The sequence below is a fragment of the Phoca vitulina genome, unplaced genomic scaffold (assembly GCF_004348235.1).
Source record: "Phoca vitulina isolate PV1807 unplaced genomic scaffold, GSC_HSeal_1.0 scaffold29, whole genome shotgun sequence".
Taxonomy (NCBI): Eukaryota; Metazoa; Chordata; class Mammalia; order Carnivora; family Phocidae; genus Phoca; species Phoca vitulina.
In genome coordinates this window covers 24,248,867-24,268,424 of record NW_022589732.1, presented here as the reverse complement: position 1 = coordinate 24,268,424, position 19,558 = coordinate 24,248,867, and the positions used below count along the sequence as shown (strand labels likewise).

The 19,558-nt window shown below is 51.2% G+C and overlaps 1 protein-coding gene across 3 annotated transcripts in view; it reads left to right on the top strand.

Annotated features, from left to right (window-relative positions):
• GRID1 (glutamate ionotropic receptor delta type subunit 1) overlaps window positions 1–19,558 on the top strand; it is a 774,024-nt gene that overhangs the window by 146,458 nt on the left and 608,008 nt on the right. For all 3 annotated transcript variants that reach the window (XM_032423996.1, XM_032423994.1, XM_032423993.1), the window contains exon 3: window positions 8,810–9,094. In XM_032423996.1, the coding sequence (XP_032279887.1) occupies window positions 8,810–9,094 (285 nt within the window). The remainder of the gene's footprint in view (window positions 1–8,809; window positions 9,095–19,558) is intronic.

Genomic DNA, 19,558 nt, shown 5'->3' with positions numbered 1-19,558 from the left:
GAAAGAGGCACTTGGGATGGGTCTTGGAGGAGGAGGAGGAGTTTGAAGGGCATAGTGGTGGAGGAAGGGCATTTCAAGAAAAAGGAATCAGCACATGTAAAGTTGGCGGGGGGGCATGGTGACATGAGCAGAGAGCATGGGGCATGTTGGACAGTAGAGGGATGTGGAGTTGGTGGGTCCTGGGGGAATCTCACAAACTGGACTTTGACTCCCAGACGATGGGGAGCATGGCGGGTATTTTGGGGGGCATGCTTGCTTGGTTGCTGAACTTTGGTCTGCAGAGTGGGCTGGAGAAAGAAATGCTGGGAGGCAGGGAGACTAGTAGGCTGATAACGGATGTGGGCAGGTGTAGGGAGTGGCATTCAGAGGCAGGGTTGGGGGGAGCCCAGGAAGAGAAGTTTGGGCTCAGATTGTGGAAAGAGCTGCAGGAGGCCCCGGGTGCTCGGCTGCTTTCGAGGTTCTCTGAGTCTCCCAGGACTTGTCACTGTCCTGATTTAGCTTCCACAGTGTAGGCTTTGTGTGAATCCGGCCCAGGAGCCTGGCGTTCCATTGGCTGAGCAGTAAAAGTTATTAACGAGGAGCTGGAGAGCTATAAATAAGCCAGCACGATCCCACCCCATATTCCCTGTGTTTCCAATCTGTGGGAGCAGGGAATCAGTTTTGATTCATTAATTGGCATAAGGATGAGGCCCCAGAGATTGGCCTGGTCCTGCCAGCTCTTCTGTACCCTCCTGCTTGGCTCCGTGCATCCTGCCTGCACCAGCTGCCCACTTGCCGTAGGCTATGCTCCAACATCCAGTGGGACCCTTTGGCCCTGCTCCTGTTGGGCCCCTGGGCTGGGCGGACCGTGAGGCTGCAGGGGCGTGGGAGCTCCCAGCCCGGAGGTGCTGGGGCCTCAGGCCCCACCGACTTTTCTCTCACTGCCCCCTTGGCACCCTCTAAGCTCTTGGTGAAGCTCTCCTTAGAGGGGTGGGTCAGTTTTAAGAAACTGTCCTTCTCCAGATTTTGGAATGTGGCTTCCCTTTTGGGAGGACATGAGTATCTGGGGACCTTGGCAGGTTTGAAAACTCTGTCTCCCAACGAACTCTGGACACCAGTAGTGCTTATCTTGCGGAGTTGTTAAGAGTATTCAATAGTTTGTTGTTCTGCTCTGCCATGCTGGGCGCTGGGCCAGGGGCTCAGAGGGTAAGCAGTATGCAGGCACTTTTGCTCATGGGCGCACGGTTCAGAGAATGAGATGCCTAGCAGCGGCCACACGAAACAGTCCACAGCTGCAAATGTCGGCGGATGGTGTGTGGACAAGGTATGATAAGGGAAGATAGAGGTCATAGAAAGTTCTCTTGTGGGAGTGACAGTTACCCACAGTAATACAGAATGAGGGGAGCTAGCCAGCCGGATGCAGGCCGGGGAGGTTTGTGGAGACCCAGAAGCAGGGAGAGATTGGAGTATCTGAGTTACGGCACGAAGGCTGCTGCCTGGGACACGGGGCATGGGTGTGGGTTGTGCAGGGCCTTGCGGGTCTTGTTGGGGTGTCGAACTTATTTTAAAGCCAGTGGGAAGCTAACGTGGATAGTAAGCAGGGAAGCGCAGCTTGCTTGGTGTTTCACGAAGGCCATTCCACTGTGGCATGTAGAGTGAAAGGCAGTAGATTGGGGGAGGTTGGAGGTAGGTGGGTCCAGGGGCAATGTCATGGTGGTTTAAACCAAGGTGATGCAGGAGAGTTGACAGACCCAAGATATATTTTGGAGATAAAACATCCAGGACTTGGGTGCCTGGGTGGCTCAGTTGTTATGCGTCTGCCTTCAGCTCAGGTCATGATCCCAGGGTCCTGGGATCGAGCCCCATGTCAGGCTCCCTGCTCAGCGGGAGCCTGCTCCTCCCTCTCCCTCTGCCCCTCCCCCCCGCTTGTGCTTGCTATCTCTGTCTCTCTCTCTCACTCTCAAATAAATAAAATAAAATCTTTAAAAAAAATCCAGGACTTGGTGATGGCCTGGATGCAGAGGGTCAGGGAGAGAGAAGGGTTGAGAACAAGTGGGTACCCCTTAGCTGATATTGGTGACCAGGAGGGATAGGGTCATACCCCATGGAACGCAGTGTTGACAGGCCAAATTTGAGTTGAACTCAGCAAAGGGGCCCCCCTGGCTGATGGTCGGCAGCCCACGGGAGGGTTGTGGGCTAGGGTAGCTATGGGGCCATCGACAGGGTTGGGGTTTAACTTGTAAAGGGACAGGTCAAATACACGAGGAAGGTTGATGATTCCATAGAGAGGGCATGAGTGATGGATCTGGGTCTGGGTCTGGTCTGGGAGAAAGCAAGAGGTGGGAGCACCCAGAGCTCTGAGCAGGGCCCAGCCTAAGACGGCTGTGTGGGTCTCTCTGGCTCCCTGCTGTTTGCTCATAGCCATGGAGAAGGGGGTGGGCAGGTTGACCCGCCAGGGCTGACTCTCGCTGGGGATTTCAGCAGCTGTGCTACATAAGGAGAGAGAGGGGAGTGAGGTTGTCTGCAGTAGAGTGGCTGGAATGATGGCTGGACAGATGCTGAGCTGAGCAAGGAGCCGGGCATGAAAGCAGGCGGAAGGTGCTGGGAGCGCGCCGTTTAAGCAGGTCTGCGGGACAGGATGCGCCAGAGGGAGGGAGGTGAGGCCCTGCTGACTCTCCTTTGGGGTGCCCTTTGCTGGTGAGCAGCGAGAGAGGGGTCTGCGTCCCCTAGGACCAGAACTCTAACCTCTGCCTTTGTCTGGTGCTGCCACCCTTCCCCGCCCCCCCCCCCCCCCATTTCGTGGCTTTGTTTACTTTTTAAGTGTCTTAATAAAACATGAAAACATATTTATTCTTCATAGATCAATAATTTACTCTGAGTTATGACGATATAAATTTGGTCAATTATTCATCGACTATAAAGTATTTATAAATGCTACCTTAATTTAAAGCATTAGCCATTAGAATTCAAATATTAATAAAGCCGGTGCCAGCTTAAAGGAGGGAAGGAGGAAGGGCACAGATAATGAGGGTGGCTCAGGGGAGAGTGAGTGCTCATGGCTGTTAAGATGATTAGAATAACGAGTTGTCACTGGGAGCCCCACTTATGGGTCAGGCAGAGGTGCTGGAGTCCCTGGGGCTGGCCTGCTGGACCCCCTGTGAGAGACAGACCATTCCTTCTGGAGGGCAGGGCTAAGCCCTGGGCTGCCCAGAGCCTGGCTCTCCCTTCTGTTGCCTGCTGAGAAAAGCAGAGTCTTGTCAGGCTGCCTTGGGCATGTCTGCTTTGACCTGGGTGGAGTGGCCTCTTTTGCCTTGTCCATCTGGAAAATTTGTGACTCTTGGATGGGCTGCCCAGAGGCCAGTTAGCACAGGAGGTTGGGGGACCTTGTCCTCAGACTAGCAGGGCCCACATGGGTGGATCCCACTATGCCGGGACCACATCTGGTCTTCCAGGAGGAGCAGGTGTGGATGTGCCGGGGGCGTCTGGTAGAGGGGAGGCCAGCATCATTCCTGGGTGGTGGCACCAGGAATTGGAGGTCTCTTCCAGCACAAGCCCTCTGGGGCTGTTACTTGCCCCCATCAGTCTTGGCCTGAGAGTTTTCCAGGAATCTCTGTGGGGATGGAGAAGACTGGGATGAAACAGGGGTGGTGCCTGGAGTGACCTCAATGTCTGGGGGCACCTCTCTCACCAACAGCGTCCACCTGCGGGCACTGAGTGACTGGATAAGCCAAGGGTTTGCTGTCAGCAGAGAGAGGCCTTGTGCCTTCTTGCCAGCTCCTTTCCCAGGGCCTGCGCTCAGTGTGGAGCTGCCCTCGGAGTTTTTCTCCAGGGAAGTGCTGGGTAGCATCAGTCACAGAATCCTGGGCTGTGTCCCCAGCTGGCCACCATGTCTTCCCGGGACTGGCTCCTCGAGAGGCTTCTGGTGGTCTGCTTCTGATGACCTCTTTACTATTCGCTCTCTGCCTGTGTGGCCCCGGCTGACCGGCCAGCCCTCTCTGTGCTTCAGTTTTCTCACCGGGAGACCCGAAAGCTCAGATGGGATGAGAGTTACAGAGAGCCCATCTGTCCCGTGATGTGGCCGGTGCTGTGCCTGACACGTCCCATCCCGAGAGTCTTGTGTCCAGGAAAGCCTGGGTCAGCAGGATGCTGGCGTCTCAGGGGACACTGGCGGGAATGGGGTTGTGGGGCTGTCTGGGAATCCTGGTGGAGCGCATGGGTCCTCTCATGGGCCCATATTTGGGCCCAGGCTCGAGCTCCGAGTACCCTCCTTCTCCCAGTTCCTGGGAAGCCACTGGGCAGTGCATAGACCTCTGCAGAGACCCTCTGCTCTCCTAGGCCACCAAGCATGGGGAGGGGGCTTGAAGCTGATCATCACATTCATCTCTGCTTCTTGCTTTCCCAGCTGATGAGCCACTCTCAGGGCGCCCTTATCAAGCCATCAAGCCTGCATTGTTGCAATCAAGAGAGAGATCAGCTTTATGACCACATGATATTGGAGGCAAAGGATGATAACAAAGGCTCTTATCTTGCAGTGAGCCGCAGAAACACCTCAAAGCAGGAGAGGCAATAACACTGGTGGCTTTTGCATCCCTACTGCGTGCCAGGCGGTCTGAAAGGTTCTTTACATACCAAGACCTTTCACGGAATGTGCACAACAGCTCTGGGAAGCGGGCGCCATCGTCTTCATCTGACAGAGGCTCAGAGAGGGCCGGCACTTTGTCCAGGGTCCCACAGTGTGTATGTGGCAGGGCCCAGATTCAGACACCGGCCAGGGGACCCTGCCCTGGGGTTCAGCATCTCTCTCTACAATACGGGTGTGAGTTGTAGAATGTCCTATCCCAGGAATGAGCACACAACCTTGATTAAGCTAATAGCTGATTTGGCTTTGATCTGATGTATTTTGATCATATTATTTTTATGTTAGGAGCCTCTAAATAACCATCATTTCAACAGCACCCCAATTAGCAGGCCATTCCCAACAGATTGGAAACTGACTTGCCTCGGGCCTCTCCATTAGTGCCTGGGAGGGGCTTCCGGCCTTAATTATCCGCCCTGTTTCCGAGGCTGGCGGCTTGAGGGGCTTGCGCGGTGCTGCAGGTGGCTGGCCGAGGGCCGGGGCAGCGGTGCCCACCTCTGCGGGGAGGGCGGTCATCAGCAGGGGTGAGGTCGCTCTCTGTCTTTACTATTTCTTGGGATCCTGGGTATGACTCGGGTGGGGGACCTTGAGGGGGCGATGGGTGTGCCCAAGGAGAGTGGTAGGAAACTGGCTTCTGTTGAACTTCTTTCCTGTGCACAGCGGGGCTTGGCATTTGCCATCCCTGCCCTAAGTTAGTGCTCCCGGAGCTCTGCTGGGGAGAGATTCTGGTCCTCGTTTAACAGGAAATGGAGGCTCAGGAAGGAGACTTGCCTGTAGCCACAGACTGCTGACCGGAGGAGCCCGAACCAGACCTGCGTCTTCTCGGGCGTCTTCTAGGGCGTCTTCTGCTGCCCTGGGGAGCCCAGGCCCAGCCAAGAGGTTGGTGTCTCTGGCCGCCAGCAGGACCGGGCAAGGTGACCAGTAAGACAGTCATTCCCTGAGCATGCTCCTACTGCCTGGCCCCCTTGTCTTTGTCATACTGTACCCCTCTCTCAAGCTGGTCTAAGTCCTCTTTCTTCGAGGCCCTGATGTCGCCCTTCTTTGAGCCCAAGGAGCTTCATCTCTCCTTCCTCATGGGCTGAATTGTGGGGTCTGTCTTCTGGGTGGATCCAAACTCCTCAAAGTTGGGGCTTGATATCCTCTTGCTCTTTGCTCCTTCCCCCCAGTCCACAGTGCAGGTGTTTGCACATAGTGAGGGGCCTGGGTACTGAGTGTATGTATGAAACATGCAGGAGGGAAGGAACCAGTCTGCAAGGAGCAGTGGGATGTATGCCCAGGTGGGGAAACTGAGGCTCGGAGAGGTTCAGTGACTTCAGAACCAGGGTATATGGAGCGGGCGCAGGGTTTACCACCAGAAGTCAGGTGATGACCTGGGAGGGAGTGGGACGGGGTGGGTGACGGCTGCAATGAGCACTCTCATGAGTGTCCTCTGCTGGGTGTCTGGACAGGTTTACATCCCGGCCATGTCCAGGTTATTTTGTGTGATTACAATTCTTCGAGTTAGACATTCGGTGTATTGGGATTGAAGAAAGTATGTGGATAAGAGAATAAAGAGAAATCCATTCAGCATCACAGCACCTTGGTTTTTTCTTGCCTTTTGGTGATTTCTCTTGCCTTTTCCACAGGCATGCTTTTTACCTCGTTGCAGTCCTGGGGAGCGTATAATTTCGTGCCCTGTGGTTGTCACTTAGCTGCTTCTCAGAAGTCTTTTTTAGACTGGGTGGTGTCTTAGTTCAGCCCTGCCCCTTAGCGCTTGTTTGGTCTCACAACCTGTTATCCGGAAAACGGACGCAGTCACACCTCTTCCGCAGGTGTCGTGACAATAATGAGGTACACAAAGTGCTCAGCAGTATTTGGCGCAGAGAGAATTCTCACAAAATAGTCCCTCCTCCTACATAGCTTCACAACTTACCCATTATTGGAAGATGATTTTCCTTTTCTAGAAGAGTTATCTGTTCATGACTTGAAATTTTGGCAAAATGTAGAAAAGACGGAAAATCAGTTCAGGCCTCTTCTAAAATGCAGTCACTTTTAACATTTTGCAATATTCTCTTCTGTCTTTCATGCGTGTTGTTTTATTTAATTGAGATGATAAAGTACGTACAAAATTGTATTATTTTCACATAACTATTTTATGACAAGCGCTTTCCCATGTTATTGTAGTATTATCATAAGTAATTTTAAAGGCTACATATGCTTTCAACAAATGGAGCATTTTTCATAGCCACTCACCTATTTGCATCTTTTAGATTGTGAGAGGTATTTTGAGAGTATGGATGAATATCCTCTGAATGTTTGGGGAGCTCAAGCCATTCCCATCCTTTGGATAGGTGCCTAGAGTAGAATTATTGACCAGAGGACATGAAAATCTTAAGGCTTACTGTGTTCTTGCACTGGTCTTTGCTGGGGAACGGCGTGTGTCTAGGGAAGGATGGTGAGCAGGACGGGCACTGCCCATGGCCTCCCGGAGTTTGTGGTCCAGTAGGAGAGACAGAGAGTTACACCAGCAATGCATCGTGCCGGGATGAGGGAAGTGCAGGGTGCAGGGGGAGCTTGAGACAGGGGGTCCTCAGCCAGTCTGGGGATACGGAGTCTGAGTCTCGAGGAGTGAGTGTGAAGGTTCAAGAGGCAATAGAAAAGGTGGTGGGTGAAAGGTGGGCGGTTGGCCTGAGCGTAGTGGGCAGGGACATGGGAAGAGCGTGCAGCTGCAGGTATCAGGGAGTCTGCAAGACTGCCCTAAGGGGTTTGACTCTGTCCCCAAGGCCCTTGGGAGCCACTAAAGGGCTTAAACAGGAGCATGACACAACTGGATTTCTGTTTAGGAGAGAACTGCTGCATGAAGCCTGGATGGGAGGAGGGCAGAGTGTTTGCGGGGGTGGGGGTGGGGGGGGCTGTGTGATTCCCGAGAGACTTCAGAGACTCTCATTTCACTACCCCTGCCCCTGCGTTGCGTGTGGGGGTTGAGGGTCCAGCAGGGAGAGCAGTGGGCATTTGAGGTGTTGTCCTGCCGATGCTCATGAGCGTGCACGGTGAGCGCCCTTGCAGAGGGAGCCGTCGGCCTTCGGTGTTTGGAAGTGCGCTCCTGGTCTCCTTCTCTCAGCCTTCTCTCAGTCTGAGACATTACATAAACCCAAAGGCTGTCCACCGAAAGAACCGCATTGTCAAAGTTGTTCAAAAGTCTGCCGTCTGCAGCAGATGGCCTGCTGACATTCACAGGCCATGTTTTGAAATGCATCTGCTTTCCCACATTCCTCCGTCACATAAGCATTATTAATAAACGTTTGCTTCAGAACTGGTGCAGTGGGGTGCGGTGTCAGGAGGGGCATCTTTCTATTAATTGGTCTGATGTCCCCCAAAGACGTAGGTGTGTGGCTTAAAGGGGCGCCCCTCGTGGTTCCTGGATGACTTCTAAAGATGAGCCGTGTGTCCTGGACCTGGCGCCTCCCTCCCTCCCTCCAGGTCCTCCTCCACCTAGCTGCATCTTCCTTTGTGATTATCAACTGGCTTTTGAGTAATCCTGGGCTTCTAGAAGCACCTGCTTCATCTGGGGTTTGACCCAGTGTTTTATGATATGAATCAAGTGGAATTGGCCAGAAGACCTGGGGTTTCTTTTTTCTTTTTTTTTTGCCTGCAACCCGAGTCCTCTGGGGTAAGTGTTTCCCTGACTTTCTGATGTGATTCATTCCCTTCAGCCCCAATCAGTTCAGTTTAGCCAACAATCATAGAGCACGTGGTATATTCACGGCCTGTGTCTTGGCCTCGGAGATACACAGATCAACAAAACGAGTTCTTGGCTCTTAAAGGACTCACATCCCAGGTGGGAAACAGGATGGCTCATGGAGCAGCTCTGATGGGTGTCGCAAGCAGATGTGGGTGGGATTCTTGTCCTGCCATCCCTCCTTGAGTAGCCTCAAGGCTACTCAAATGATTTTGCCTCCCCCCGGCCTCCGTTGACTCATCTGCTGAATGGGTGTAAGAACATGTAGCTGGCAGGGGCCCTGAAAGCCTCAGTGGGACTCTGCAGATGAGAGCCTCTGGCCTGGCCCGGGGTGGCTCTCAGTCTTGGGAGGGAGGCAAGCATCTCTCAGACGCTCCCGGGCACGAGCTGCCAGGCCTGGGCCGAGTGGATCAAAGTCGGTGCAGCGTTGTCTCCAGGCTGACCTCTCCCTCTCTCTCTCTCTCCTCTCTTTCCAGCCTGTGACCTCATGACCCAGGGGATTTTGGCCTTGGTCACGTCCACCGGCTGTGCGTCTGCCAATGCCCTGCAGTCTCTCACAGATGCGATGCACATCCCACACCTCTTTGTCCAGCGCAACCCAGGAGGGTCTCCGCGCACTGCCTGCCACCTGAACCCCAGCCCTGACGGTGAGGCCTACACGCTGGCCTCCAGACCGCCCGTGCGCCTCAACGACGTCATGCTCAGGCTGGTGACAGAGCTGCGCTGGCAGAAGTTTGTCATGTTCTATGACAGCGAGTATGGTGAGTTGGGGGCAGGGGTTGCTCTGGGGCTCCCGAGAGGCACGCCAGGCGCTGGGAGACCCCCAAGCCAGGTCATTGCTGTGGCGGCTGAGGGCTTCAGGGTGGGCTGGGGGTACATGGCGGTTGGTGGTCCGGGTGGAGTGGGTCTCGGGGTTGGTAGGGCCCAACCTTGAGCTCTGCAAGGTAGGGGAGAGCTGCAGAAACTGATCTGTAGACAGGCACGAATGTTGCCTAGCAACAACACCTTATCATGACAGCTGAAGTTTGAATCATCTTAGAGTTTTCAATAAAATATTAATAAACTGTTGGCAGGGATCTGAAGGGCTGCACGTAGGTAGCGACGGAGGCTGGTGGGCACGGTCCTCCCAGAAGACTCCTCTTCAAAGACTGTCCCTCACACTGGACAGCCACCTGCCCCTCCCAGTTCCCTGGTCTCCCCTCAGTGTCAGGGTCTCAGGCGGGGGCATAGGTCAGGGGCGGGGCACCCCAAGTCATGGGGCCAGGCTGGGATCATGTGGGTATGGCTGGACCTGGCTCTTTTGAAGACCTCCCAGATGAAAAAAATTAAAAATTGTTTGTTAAAAATGCACAAAAAACAGGCTTTGGAGGAATAGTTTTAGGTTTTCTTATGGCTACTCTGTAAAAACAGGCCCGTCCTAGTCCCAAGATGAAATGGTTTCCACATTTTGTGTTTTTTTAAAAAGGACTTTTAATTTTGAAATAACTGAGATTCCTATGCAGTTAAGAGAAATAATCCAGAGGGATCCCATGTGCCCTTCACCCAGGTTCCCCATGGGCAATGCATGGCATAACTCATATACGAGAAGTAGGATTTGATGTTGATGTGATCCACGGACCTTTTTCACACTTCTCCAGTTTATAGACACATGGGCGTGTGTATTCACATTTGTGCAGTTTTATCACGGGTAAATTCATGTGACTAGAGTCAGGATACAGGGTAGTGCCCTCACCATGATTGCTGTGTCACCTTTCATAGCCACCACCACTCATATTATGTGTCTGTAAAGTGTGGAGGGGGGCTGGTATAAGGGTTGGCAGCCCCATGGCTGGGGCCAGGATGGAGTGGGTGGGCCCTCGAAAGTCCTACCTCGTCTCTTGGTGAAATCATTCCTTTGCCAAGAAATGTAACTAAGAAGAGAAGCCAGCATATGTTTGCATTTGCCTAAATACTCTGCTCCTCTAAGACTGGAATGTTGTCCTCAGCTCTTGAGCAAATACGCTGTTTGGAGTCTTCCAGGAGGAATTGGAAGAGCAAACAGTCACTGTGCCGAAATGAAGATGAGGTGGTGATGGAGACAAGGGTGACCCGAGGCTCAGGGCACTTGAACTCGATGCTGGCCAGCACCTGGCCTCTCCCTCCCACCTGCGTTCTATCCCTGGCCGTGGGGCGGGGGGTGTTTAGGAGCCCATAGGGCATCTCTCAGGTGCTTGGCCTTTCCCGAGAACCCCTCATACTGATGTTTCAACCTGGGCATCCAGTGTGCTCTGTGGCTGACCTCTGGGGAGGTGTGGACACCACCAGGGCTGGATGCTGTGGGGCAGGGTCCACAGGGACCCTGGCCCCCTTCTTCTGACATCTTTGCTCCCCTTACGCTGTGGTCTATAGAAACTCTTCAAGCCTTGGTTTTCTCTAAGGCCTGGGAGGCAGCAACTTCAGTCACAGGAGGGCAGGTCGCAGCTCTGCAGCCTGCCCACCCTGCCTGGGCTCCTGTAATTCTTGCACCTGATGAATGACACCTGATGGCACTTGCTCAGACTATGTGTTTTTGTATTATTGTACCCCTTATCCTCAGTCAGCTCAAGGATCCAGACCCACGGAGAGGAGCCCTGATCCCTACCTGTCTGAAGCTTCCCCTCTTTCCTTGGAGCAGGCCCCTTTGTTACATGCTCTTACAGACACACGTCTCCTGCTCTCAGCTTGCTCTCAGCTTGTCCTGACAGACTCATGAGGGCTGATCGTTGATGAACGCTGCCTCTCACACCAGGCTGTAAGCTCCAGGAGAGCGGGTCAGTTGCTGTTCACTCCTGTGTCCCTGCTGCTTAGCACCATGCTTGGTGCAGAGCAGGGCCCAAGAAACTGTCACTGTGTGAATGAATCCACTTATTTATGAGGACATGGGGTTTTCAGACAATTTTCACATAAGACAAAGGAAGAATGGGAATAAAGACAAGGCACCGGATAGTCTGACCTCTGAGGTCGGGGAGGTGGGCTAGGGTGTTTCATTCTGCAGATATATTGCCCTGCCCCTCTCCTCTCCCCTCCGACCCAGAACCTCCAGTCAAACCAAAAGATGTGCCCCTTTTCTGACATGGACGCTTTTGTTACCTTTGGTGGGGTTGAAGTTAGCTTGCTTGCTTTTTCTTTCTTTCTTTCTTTCTTTCTTTCTTTCTTTCTTTCTTTCTTTCTTTCTTTCTTTCTTTCTTTCTTTCTTTTTCTTTTTTTTCTTTTTCTTTCTTTCTTTTTCTTTTTTTTCTTTTTCTTTCTTTCTTTCTTTCTTTCTTTCTTTCTTTCTTTCTTTCTTTCAATATTTTACTTATTTGAGAGAGAGAGCACAAGAGAGTGAGCATGAGCAGGGGGAGGGGCAGAGGGAGAGTGAGAAGCAGGCTCCCCGCTGAGCAGGGAGCAGGACAACAAGGGGCTCGATCCCAGAACCCCTGGAACATGACCTGAGCCGAAGGCTGCTGCTTAACCAACTGAGCCACCCAGGCGCCCCTTGAAGTTAGTTTTCAACCAGACTGGACTTTATCAGTGATCCCATAAAGACACAGGGTGACCAGTAGCTTTCCCCCAGCGGACAGGTTGAGCCTCGAATGCTGTGTTGAGAAGGATGCTGAGGCTGTATGTGGCTCAGCAACAGAAAATGCCGTGATTGCTCCATGAGGTTTCCATACTGCGGGGGAGGGACTCGTGGCAGCCTGCCGTGTTTGCTTATTCTGCTCTGGGTGCTGGGGGTGAATGGAACACCTCCGCAGGGCCACACATTTGATTGTCGCTGTCTTGGGTGCTGATTTGTTTGGCTTTTTAGGCTTTCTGGAGGTCAAAGCTCTTTCATTGGATTCTGTGCAGGACCTCCTACCTTTATGGGCCCTGGACATTAGTCCCCTGATTTGACAGCCTCTGAGACCAGGTTTGTGCCCCAAGATATTCTCTGTAGACTTTAACCACTTTGACTCCCACCGCTTGTCCTGGATGTGCCCTTCGTGCACGTCTAGTCTCTGGCCTGTTTTCCCACCTGCCTTGTGTTAGGTGAGCCAAGGTGGTGGAAGCCCTTGTGCCATTTGCTGCGGCACATGCAGCCACCAGAGTGTGGGGTGTGGGTGCCTTCTCCGCATGGTTGGCATTGGCCTGTCTGAGAGCATTGGGTGGACTCATGCTGCTGATTTGCCCAAGACAAATGGTGCCTCCAGAACGCCTCAGGGCCCCTCTTCCACCCCACCACTGGAGCACTAGCTGCAGATGAGCCCAATTAAAAAGCAAATTGAGTGTAAAGACTGTTTTATTCCTTCCAAAGTCAAACAGAAGTGGTTTGGAGATATGATGACTTTTTTTTTGATGCTGATCTGATCTGCAAGTATCTTTACATATATTAAATGTGTATTACATATATACATTGAAGCCATTCAGTGACTCTCTGAGGTGGGATTATTGTTGGCATTTGACAGGTAAAGTACATGAGGCCCAGAGAGGTTCTTTTTGACCTGAATGCCCATGCACTTTGCCAAGGCACCATCCTATTTCTGTAATCTGGGGCTTGCTAGGCTCCAGCTTCCTTTTCCTGTCCCCAGCCAGGCAGAGTTGATGCCAAGAAGGAGGGAAGAGTGCTTTGGAATGGACTTGGCATTCCTAGGCTGGTGTGCTCAGGACTTCAGTGAATGTCACACGGGAAGTCCCACCCTTGCTGGCGGAGGCCTGATTCTTCCCCGTTGGCCTCTCAGCCTCCCTCTGAACAGGAATGACCTGCCTTGGGATTGGGAACCTGAGGATGGGGCATTGGAGTCAGGAGTCGAAGGTCAAAGGAGCCAAATCCCTGGGCCCTGAGACAGAACTTGGCAGAGGGGTGCGAGAGGAGTTTGCATGTATACAGTTTACAAAATGTAAGATGTGCCATTTGGTAAAATTCCATCAAAAATACTTGTATGCTTGTTGTGACAGCGAAAGGGAAAATAGAAGAGAAGCTGACATTTGGGAGAGAAAATCTGTAAAACGTTAAAATACCAAAAGTTTGGATCGAACAGAACAGAGAACTTTCTGACGTGCCACTTCAAATTCTGGGATATTCATTTGTGCGTCGGGGGAGGTGGGTGCCAGAAGCTGCAGCTGCAGTTTCTCTCTAGTGAATACACTGGGATGAGGGCGGCAGTTAGGAAGGAATCTTCGAAATCATTGACTCATTCATTCAACAAATATTCACTGAGTCCCCACCATGTAACGTACAAGGACGACGTTGCTGGGAGCTCATTATAGATGAAGAAACAGACAGGTAGAGGAAGTTGGTTAAGGCTGCCCAGGGCTGGGGTATGAAGTCGGGACCCCAGGGCTCTTTCCTCTGTTGTATCCCCAAGGGTGCAGTGGTTTGCTCTTGGCTTCTGGGCCAGCCTGCAGGCCGGAGATGGGTCAGGATCTTATGAGTGGCTATCGTCTACATGTGCTGGTTTTTAAATTATTAAAAATAATCAAAAGTTACACATAATAATAATGTAGATGTCAAGTTAAAAGAATGATAAGAGAATAAACTTCCATGAACCCATACCAGTTTAAAAAGATGCAAAGGAGCCCTGTGCCTGTCATTGCTCTCATGTCCTCCCTCACAGAGGGGACTTAACCACTGTCCTGACAGTGTGCGAACCCCATCCTTGCTTTCCTTGCTAGTTTGTCACACATGCATGGACCAGACAGAGTGCCCAGTTTGGCCTGTTTGTGAACCTTAAATATATAGAGTCCCACTTCTGTACACTTTTGTGACTGCTTTTTTTTCACTCAAAATTAGGTTTTTGAGATACATGCATCTGATTCAGGTGGGTGTTATCAATCATTTTTATGGTTGCATAGCATCATCTCATTTATTATCCATTTTAGTGTTATGGGCATTTGGGTTATTTCCAGGTTTTTGCTATTACAAATAATGCTCATTAGAACATTCTTATATTTGTCTTTTGATGTTTGTGTGTAAGAGGTTTTTTTTTTAACTTATGAACATTTTAACTTATTTTTTAAAATTTCAAATGTTCTCAGTATTTCTTTGTTTCTTTTTTTTGGGGGGGGGTTTGTTTTGATCACCTGGTACTCATTGTGACAAGTGCACTCCTTAATCCCCATCACCTATTTCACCCATCCCCCCACCCACCTCCCCTCCAGTAACCAGCAGTTTGTTCTCTCTAGTTAAGAGTCTGTTTCTTGGGGCACCTGGGTGGCTCAGTTGTTTGAGCGTCTGCCTTCAGCTCAGGTCATGATCCCGGGGTCCTGGGATCGAGCCCCATTTGGGCTCCCTGTTCAGTGGGGAGCCTGCTTCTCCTTCTCCCTCTGCTTTTCTCCCTGCTCATGTTCTCTATCTCCCTCTTTCTCTAAAAGAAAAAAAAGTCTGTTTCTTGGCTTGTCTCTCTCTCTCCTTTTTTCCCCTTTGCTCATTTGTTTTGTTTCTTAAATTCCACATATGAGTGAAATCATACGGTATTTGTCTTTCTCTGACTGACTTGTTTTACTTTGCATTATACTCTGTAGCTCCATCCATGTTGTTGCAAATGACAAGATTTCTTTCTTTCTGTGGCTGAGTAATATTCCATTATATGTATATACCACATCTTCTTTATCTATTCATCAGTTGATGGATACTTGCACTGCTTCCATATCTTGGCTATTGTAAACAATGCTGCTCTAAACATAGGGGTGCATGTATCCCTTTGATTAGTGTTTTTATATTCTTTGGGTAAATACTCAGTAGTGTGATTACTGGATCCAGGGTAGTTCTATTTTTTTTTTTAAAGTCGGCTCCATGCCCAATGTGGAGCCCAGTGTGGGACTTCAACTCACGACTGTGAGATCAAGACCCAAGATGAGATCAGGAGTCAGAAGCCCAACTGACTGAGGCACCCAGGTGTCCTATGGTAGTTCTATTTTTAATTTTTTGAGGAACCTCTGTCCTGCTTTCCACAGTGACTGCACTAATTTATGTGTGCAAGGGTTTTATGAGGTTCTATCCTGAGGAGCAGAATTGCTGGAGTATTTGGTCTAGGCATGTTTCATTTTATTAGGTTATTCCAAATTCTTTTCCAGAACATTTCTACCTGTTTGCACCAGAGTTCTCAAAGCTCCCCAACCTCACTAACACCTGGTAGTCTTTTCACTTTTAAGATTTTCATGTGAAATGGTATCTTACTGTGATTTAAATTTACATTTTCTTTATAGCAGATGAAGTTGAGCACCTTTTCATATCTTTATGGGCTGTTTTTGTTTTCTATGAAATGCCTATTTATCATTTTAAATTTTTGCCCATTTCAAAAAATTAAGCCTTTTCTAAGTGTGGCTGATAACTTCTTTCAGTCTGTCTTAATGCACAGAAGTTCTATATTGTATTGTTGTCAGATTTAATCATCTTTTGTATGGTTAGCTCTTTTTCTTCTCATTTAAGAAGTCCTTCCCCACCCAAACGTCATATTCTCTGGCCAAAACTTCACTCTCTGCCCTGAGGGCAGATGTTCCCTCCTGGCCAGGTGTCCGCAGTTAGGTCCCAGCACTGGGCACGCACAGCTCCTGTTGCTAGACCATCTCTCTCCCTGAAGCTGTGGCCTGACTTCCTCCCTCAGAGCCAATCTTGTTCTTGGTGGTGAGCATGTAGCTTGTGGCAAGGTGGTTAGGGAAAGCTTCCTGGCGGAGGTGACAAGGACCTACGTAAGTACTATTAGGAGTTAGGTAAGCAAAGGACAAGGAGGGGAGGAGTGTAGGAAGAGTGTCCCTGGCAGAGAGAAGAGCATGCTGGAAGGCCTGGGGACAGTGGAGAAGGGAAAGATCGTATGGCTCGGTTGTGGGCAGTGGCCAGGGGTGAGGCTGGACTATAGGCCCAGCAGGCCTGAGAGGCTCACGGAGGAGCTTAGAACCCTCAGGATCCCTGGGAGCTGTACCTTGCCCTCAGGTCCTATTTTTTATGCCCATTCAGAGACCTGTGCGCAGACAGAGGACATGGGGGTCTTCATCTCCAGATGGCCCTGGTTCTCTAGCCGCCAGTGGCTGCTTACGAAAGGAAAGGAGGTAACACACGGAGAGGAGCTGTGATCTGACTGAGGACAGACCCCAGGCCTGGAGTCCAAGCCAAAGGCAGAGCCTGAATTTCCCAGGTGCCTCAGCTGTCAGTGAGGAACAGCTCATGCCTTTCCAGCCCTCACTCTGGGCTAAGCACGATGCGGGTACGTCAGGAGCAACAGCTCATGGCGGCTCTTCCTGGCGGGTTTGTGCTATTCCTGTTTTACAGGTCAGGAAACAGGCTCAGAGACGTAAAGAGGCTTCCTCTGGGTCATGTGGCCGAGGAATGGGGGGCCGGCCAGGTCTGAGTCCCAAAGCCCGGATCACAGCTCTGCTCACGCACAGCCTCTGGGTCCCCATGGTGACCACTGCAGGTAGACTCTCTTCTTAGGGCACAAAGATTTATTGTAGCATTGTTGGTAGCAGCAGAAATGGCCAGCAACCCAAATGTCCATCCTCAGCAAATTGGTTAATATATGAAGATATATATACGTAATTTACAACCGGTTTTTTATGTACCCAGGGACAGTAGTTCCAACACTTGGCACTGTTCGTTGGCGATAGCAAAGCAAGAACCGGGATGTGGCGTGTTGCTGTGTGTCAAGGCAAGCATGTGTGTGTGTGTGTGTGTGTATTGGAGTCAGTGTAAGGAAATGCTGTTTTAGGGAGAGAAACACAATGACTTGGGACAGGCATGGGAGATATATTTTTTCACTGCATTTTTAAGAAATACATTTTGAGTTTCATATCAAGTGCAAAAAAGAAGCAAATACAAAAAGAAAGCGTGGGTTGCTCCCCCTCTCCCTCCTTCCTACTGCCCATGGTGACTTCTCGGAGCTTCGGCTCCCTCACCGCTGGAACCGAGATGGGACTTCGTAAGCTATACTGAGCACTCAGCAGAGTTCCTGGCACACAGCCAGCGGTCTGCATGATCCTTACAGTCCCTGTATGGGAACCAGCAGTGGCGGTTGTCGGCATTCCTCCTGCATAGGACTGGGTGTGGGTACACAGGAGGTTCAGCTGTTTGCCCCTCTACTCTGGCTCAGCATGACCTTGAGTGTATAGTGCTCCGGGGCCTGGACTCGGGGGCAGTCTGCCTGGGTTGGATCCTGGCTGTGCCTCTGTAGCCGTGTGATACTGGGCATATCACTCAGCCTTGTTGTACGATCGTCTCTTCATTTGTCAAATGGGGATCAAATAATGATCCCTGCCTGATAGGGTCAATGTGTGGATTCAATTAGTTGGTGCCTGCTAAGTGCTCGGTCAGACTTCATTCCTCAGGAGCTCTGACCAGTGCTGGCCCCATTGCTGCTTATTGTCTCTTGGCCTCTGACATTTGGGTTGTGTTCTTGTTAGGTGGGGAGACAGACAGACTTTGGGGGTCAGCTGTCTCGCCTGCAGGGGACACTCACTGTGTGGTTCCAGGTGGCCCTGGTGAGCCATCACACCTTCTCAGCCGGACAGCCTGACTGGTTCTCATAGCAAACCTCCGTCAGCCGTTGGGCCTTACCCCCGAGTCTTCCTGAGGTGAAGCTCCCCAGAAGAAAGCATCATTTGGACCAAATGCTATTTTAATGCTCCGTGCCAACAACGTCTTCCTTCTGGCCCCTGGCAAAGCAGGCCAGACGACTGAACTGCAGTGGTGAGGATCTCATTAATAACACGCATCGTATCATTATGGTATTAGTTTAAATTGAAGTAATAAATGCTTTTTCTAGATGAAATGAGTAAGTGAGTTTAATTGCTAGGAAACCTACCAGGAAGTTCGACAATAACTTTACCAGGACGAGTGTTTTGGGTTTTGTTCTTCCATCTAATTACAAAGCAACTGTACTTCGGGGCATGTTAATTGTAGCATTCCCTAGAAGATTAAAGTTCATTAACTCTGAAGTTCCCTCAGCCCTCTGCCAGATTCCAGAGTGCGTCTGGGGACGGGAGGAGATGCCTGATATAGGCCTGGATAAGGGACAGGAAGGCAAGGCTGTGCTGGCCCCCACATATTCCCCCTTGTGCAGCGGGGCCCATAGGAGTGGCCACGGCAAGGACTCAGCAGACCTTCTGTGCTTTCCTCTCCCACGCATGCGACGGTGTCCCCTTGGAAGACAGATAGGGCCCCATTTCGATCCCTTTCCTGTTGACCCTGTGTTCTCTGCTTTCTCTGATCCCGTTGGCCCCAGCACAGAAGAGGAAATAGGTTTTGTTGTTAAATACCAGGATTTCAGGAAAAGCAGCACGTGACGTGGTCCCAACATCTGGGAAGACCGTTGGCTCAGATTGGATCCCTCCCCCGTTTCCTTAGTGAAATGAGATCCTGTGTCCTCTTCTTGGTCTCAACCGAACCATCTCCTACCCTTCTGTCAGGGAGGGCATGCCTGTTTCCTGCTAGGAGCCAGCCATGTCAAGAGAGTGCCCTCACTTTTTGGTAATGAACTATGTTGAGGTATAACTGGCAGGCAATAAAATACACTCCTTCGCTGTGTGCTATTTGATGGGTTTGACAAATGTTATGCACCAGAGTAACAATCAGCCTGATGAAGGTGCAGAAGGCTGCCAGGGAAAAGCAGTGTCGGTTTTGAAGAGAGAGAATTGTAGATCGCCTGCCCCTGGCCCCAGTTACTGCAGCCCTGGTTGGGTGGCCACGGGCCCTGTGCCTGGGACCTGTGTGCAGCATCCCTCTAACTGCCTTCCTGTTCCTTAAGAGGGTTCTCAGGGACCTGGAGGGTCAGGGTGACTGGCCAGGAGAGAAGGAGCAGGACAGGGAGGTGTGGATGGCAGGGGCGGGGCAGGGGGAGGCAGGGAAGCCCTTTGGCAGCCGTGGCTGGCACTCGGGCCGAAGCCATCTCCAGCCAGGATGAGAGCCCTGACCATCTGCTTGCTGGCCAGAGAAGGCTTCTCATCCCTTGCTAAACAATGGCCAGCACCTCCTTGAGAAGTGGCATTGGGGTGATTATGAATGCTGACCTGGCTGGGTGGAGGCCATAGCAGGATTCGTGGGAGGAAGGCCTGTGGGTCTTGCTTGGCTTATGTCCAGACAGGATCTCTGAAACAGCCCTCGGAACAGCCTTCCCCTTGGCAGTCTCAGGAGGCAGGAAGGTGCTGGGGGCCCCCTAAGGTGTTTCCCTGTGAAGTGTCCTGTGGGAATCTCAGATGTGAACCCAAAGGTCCACTGGAGCCACCATTTTGTACCAGAATAACAGTCACCGTCCTTG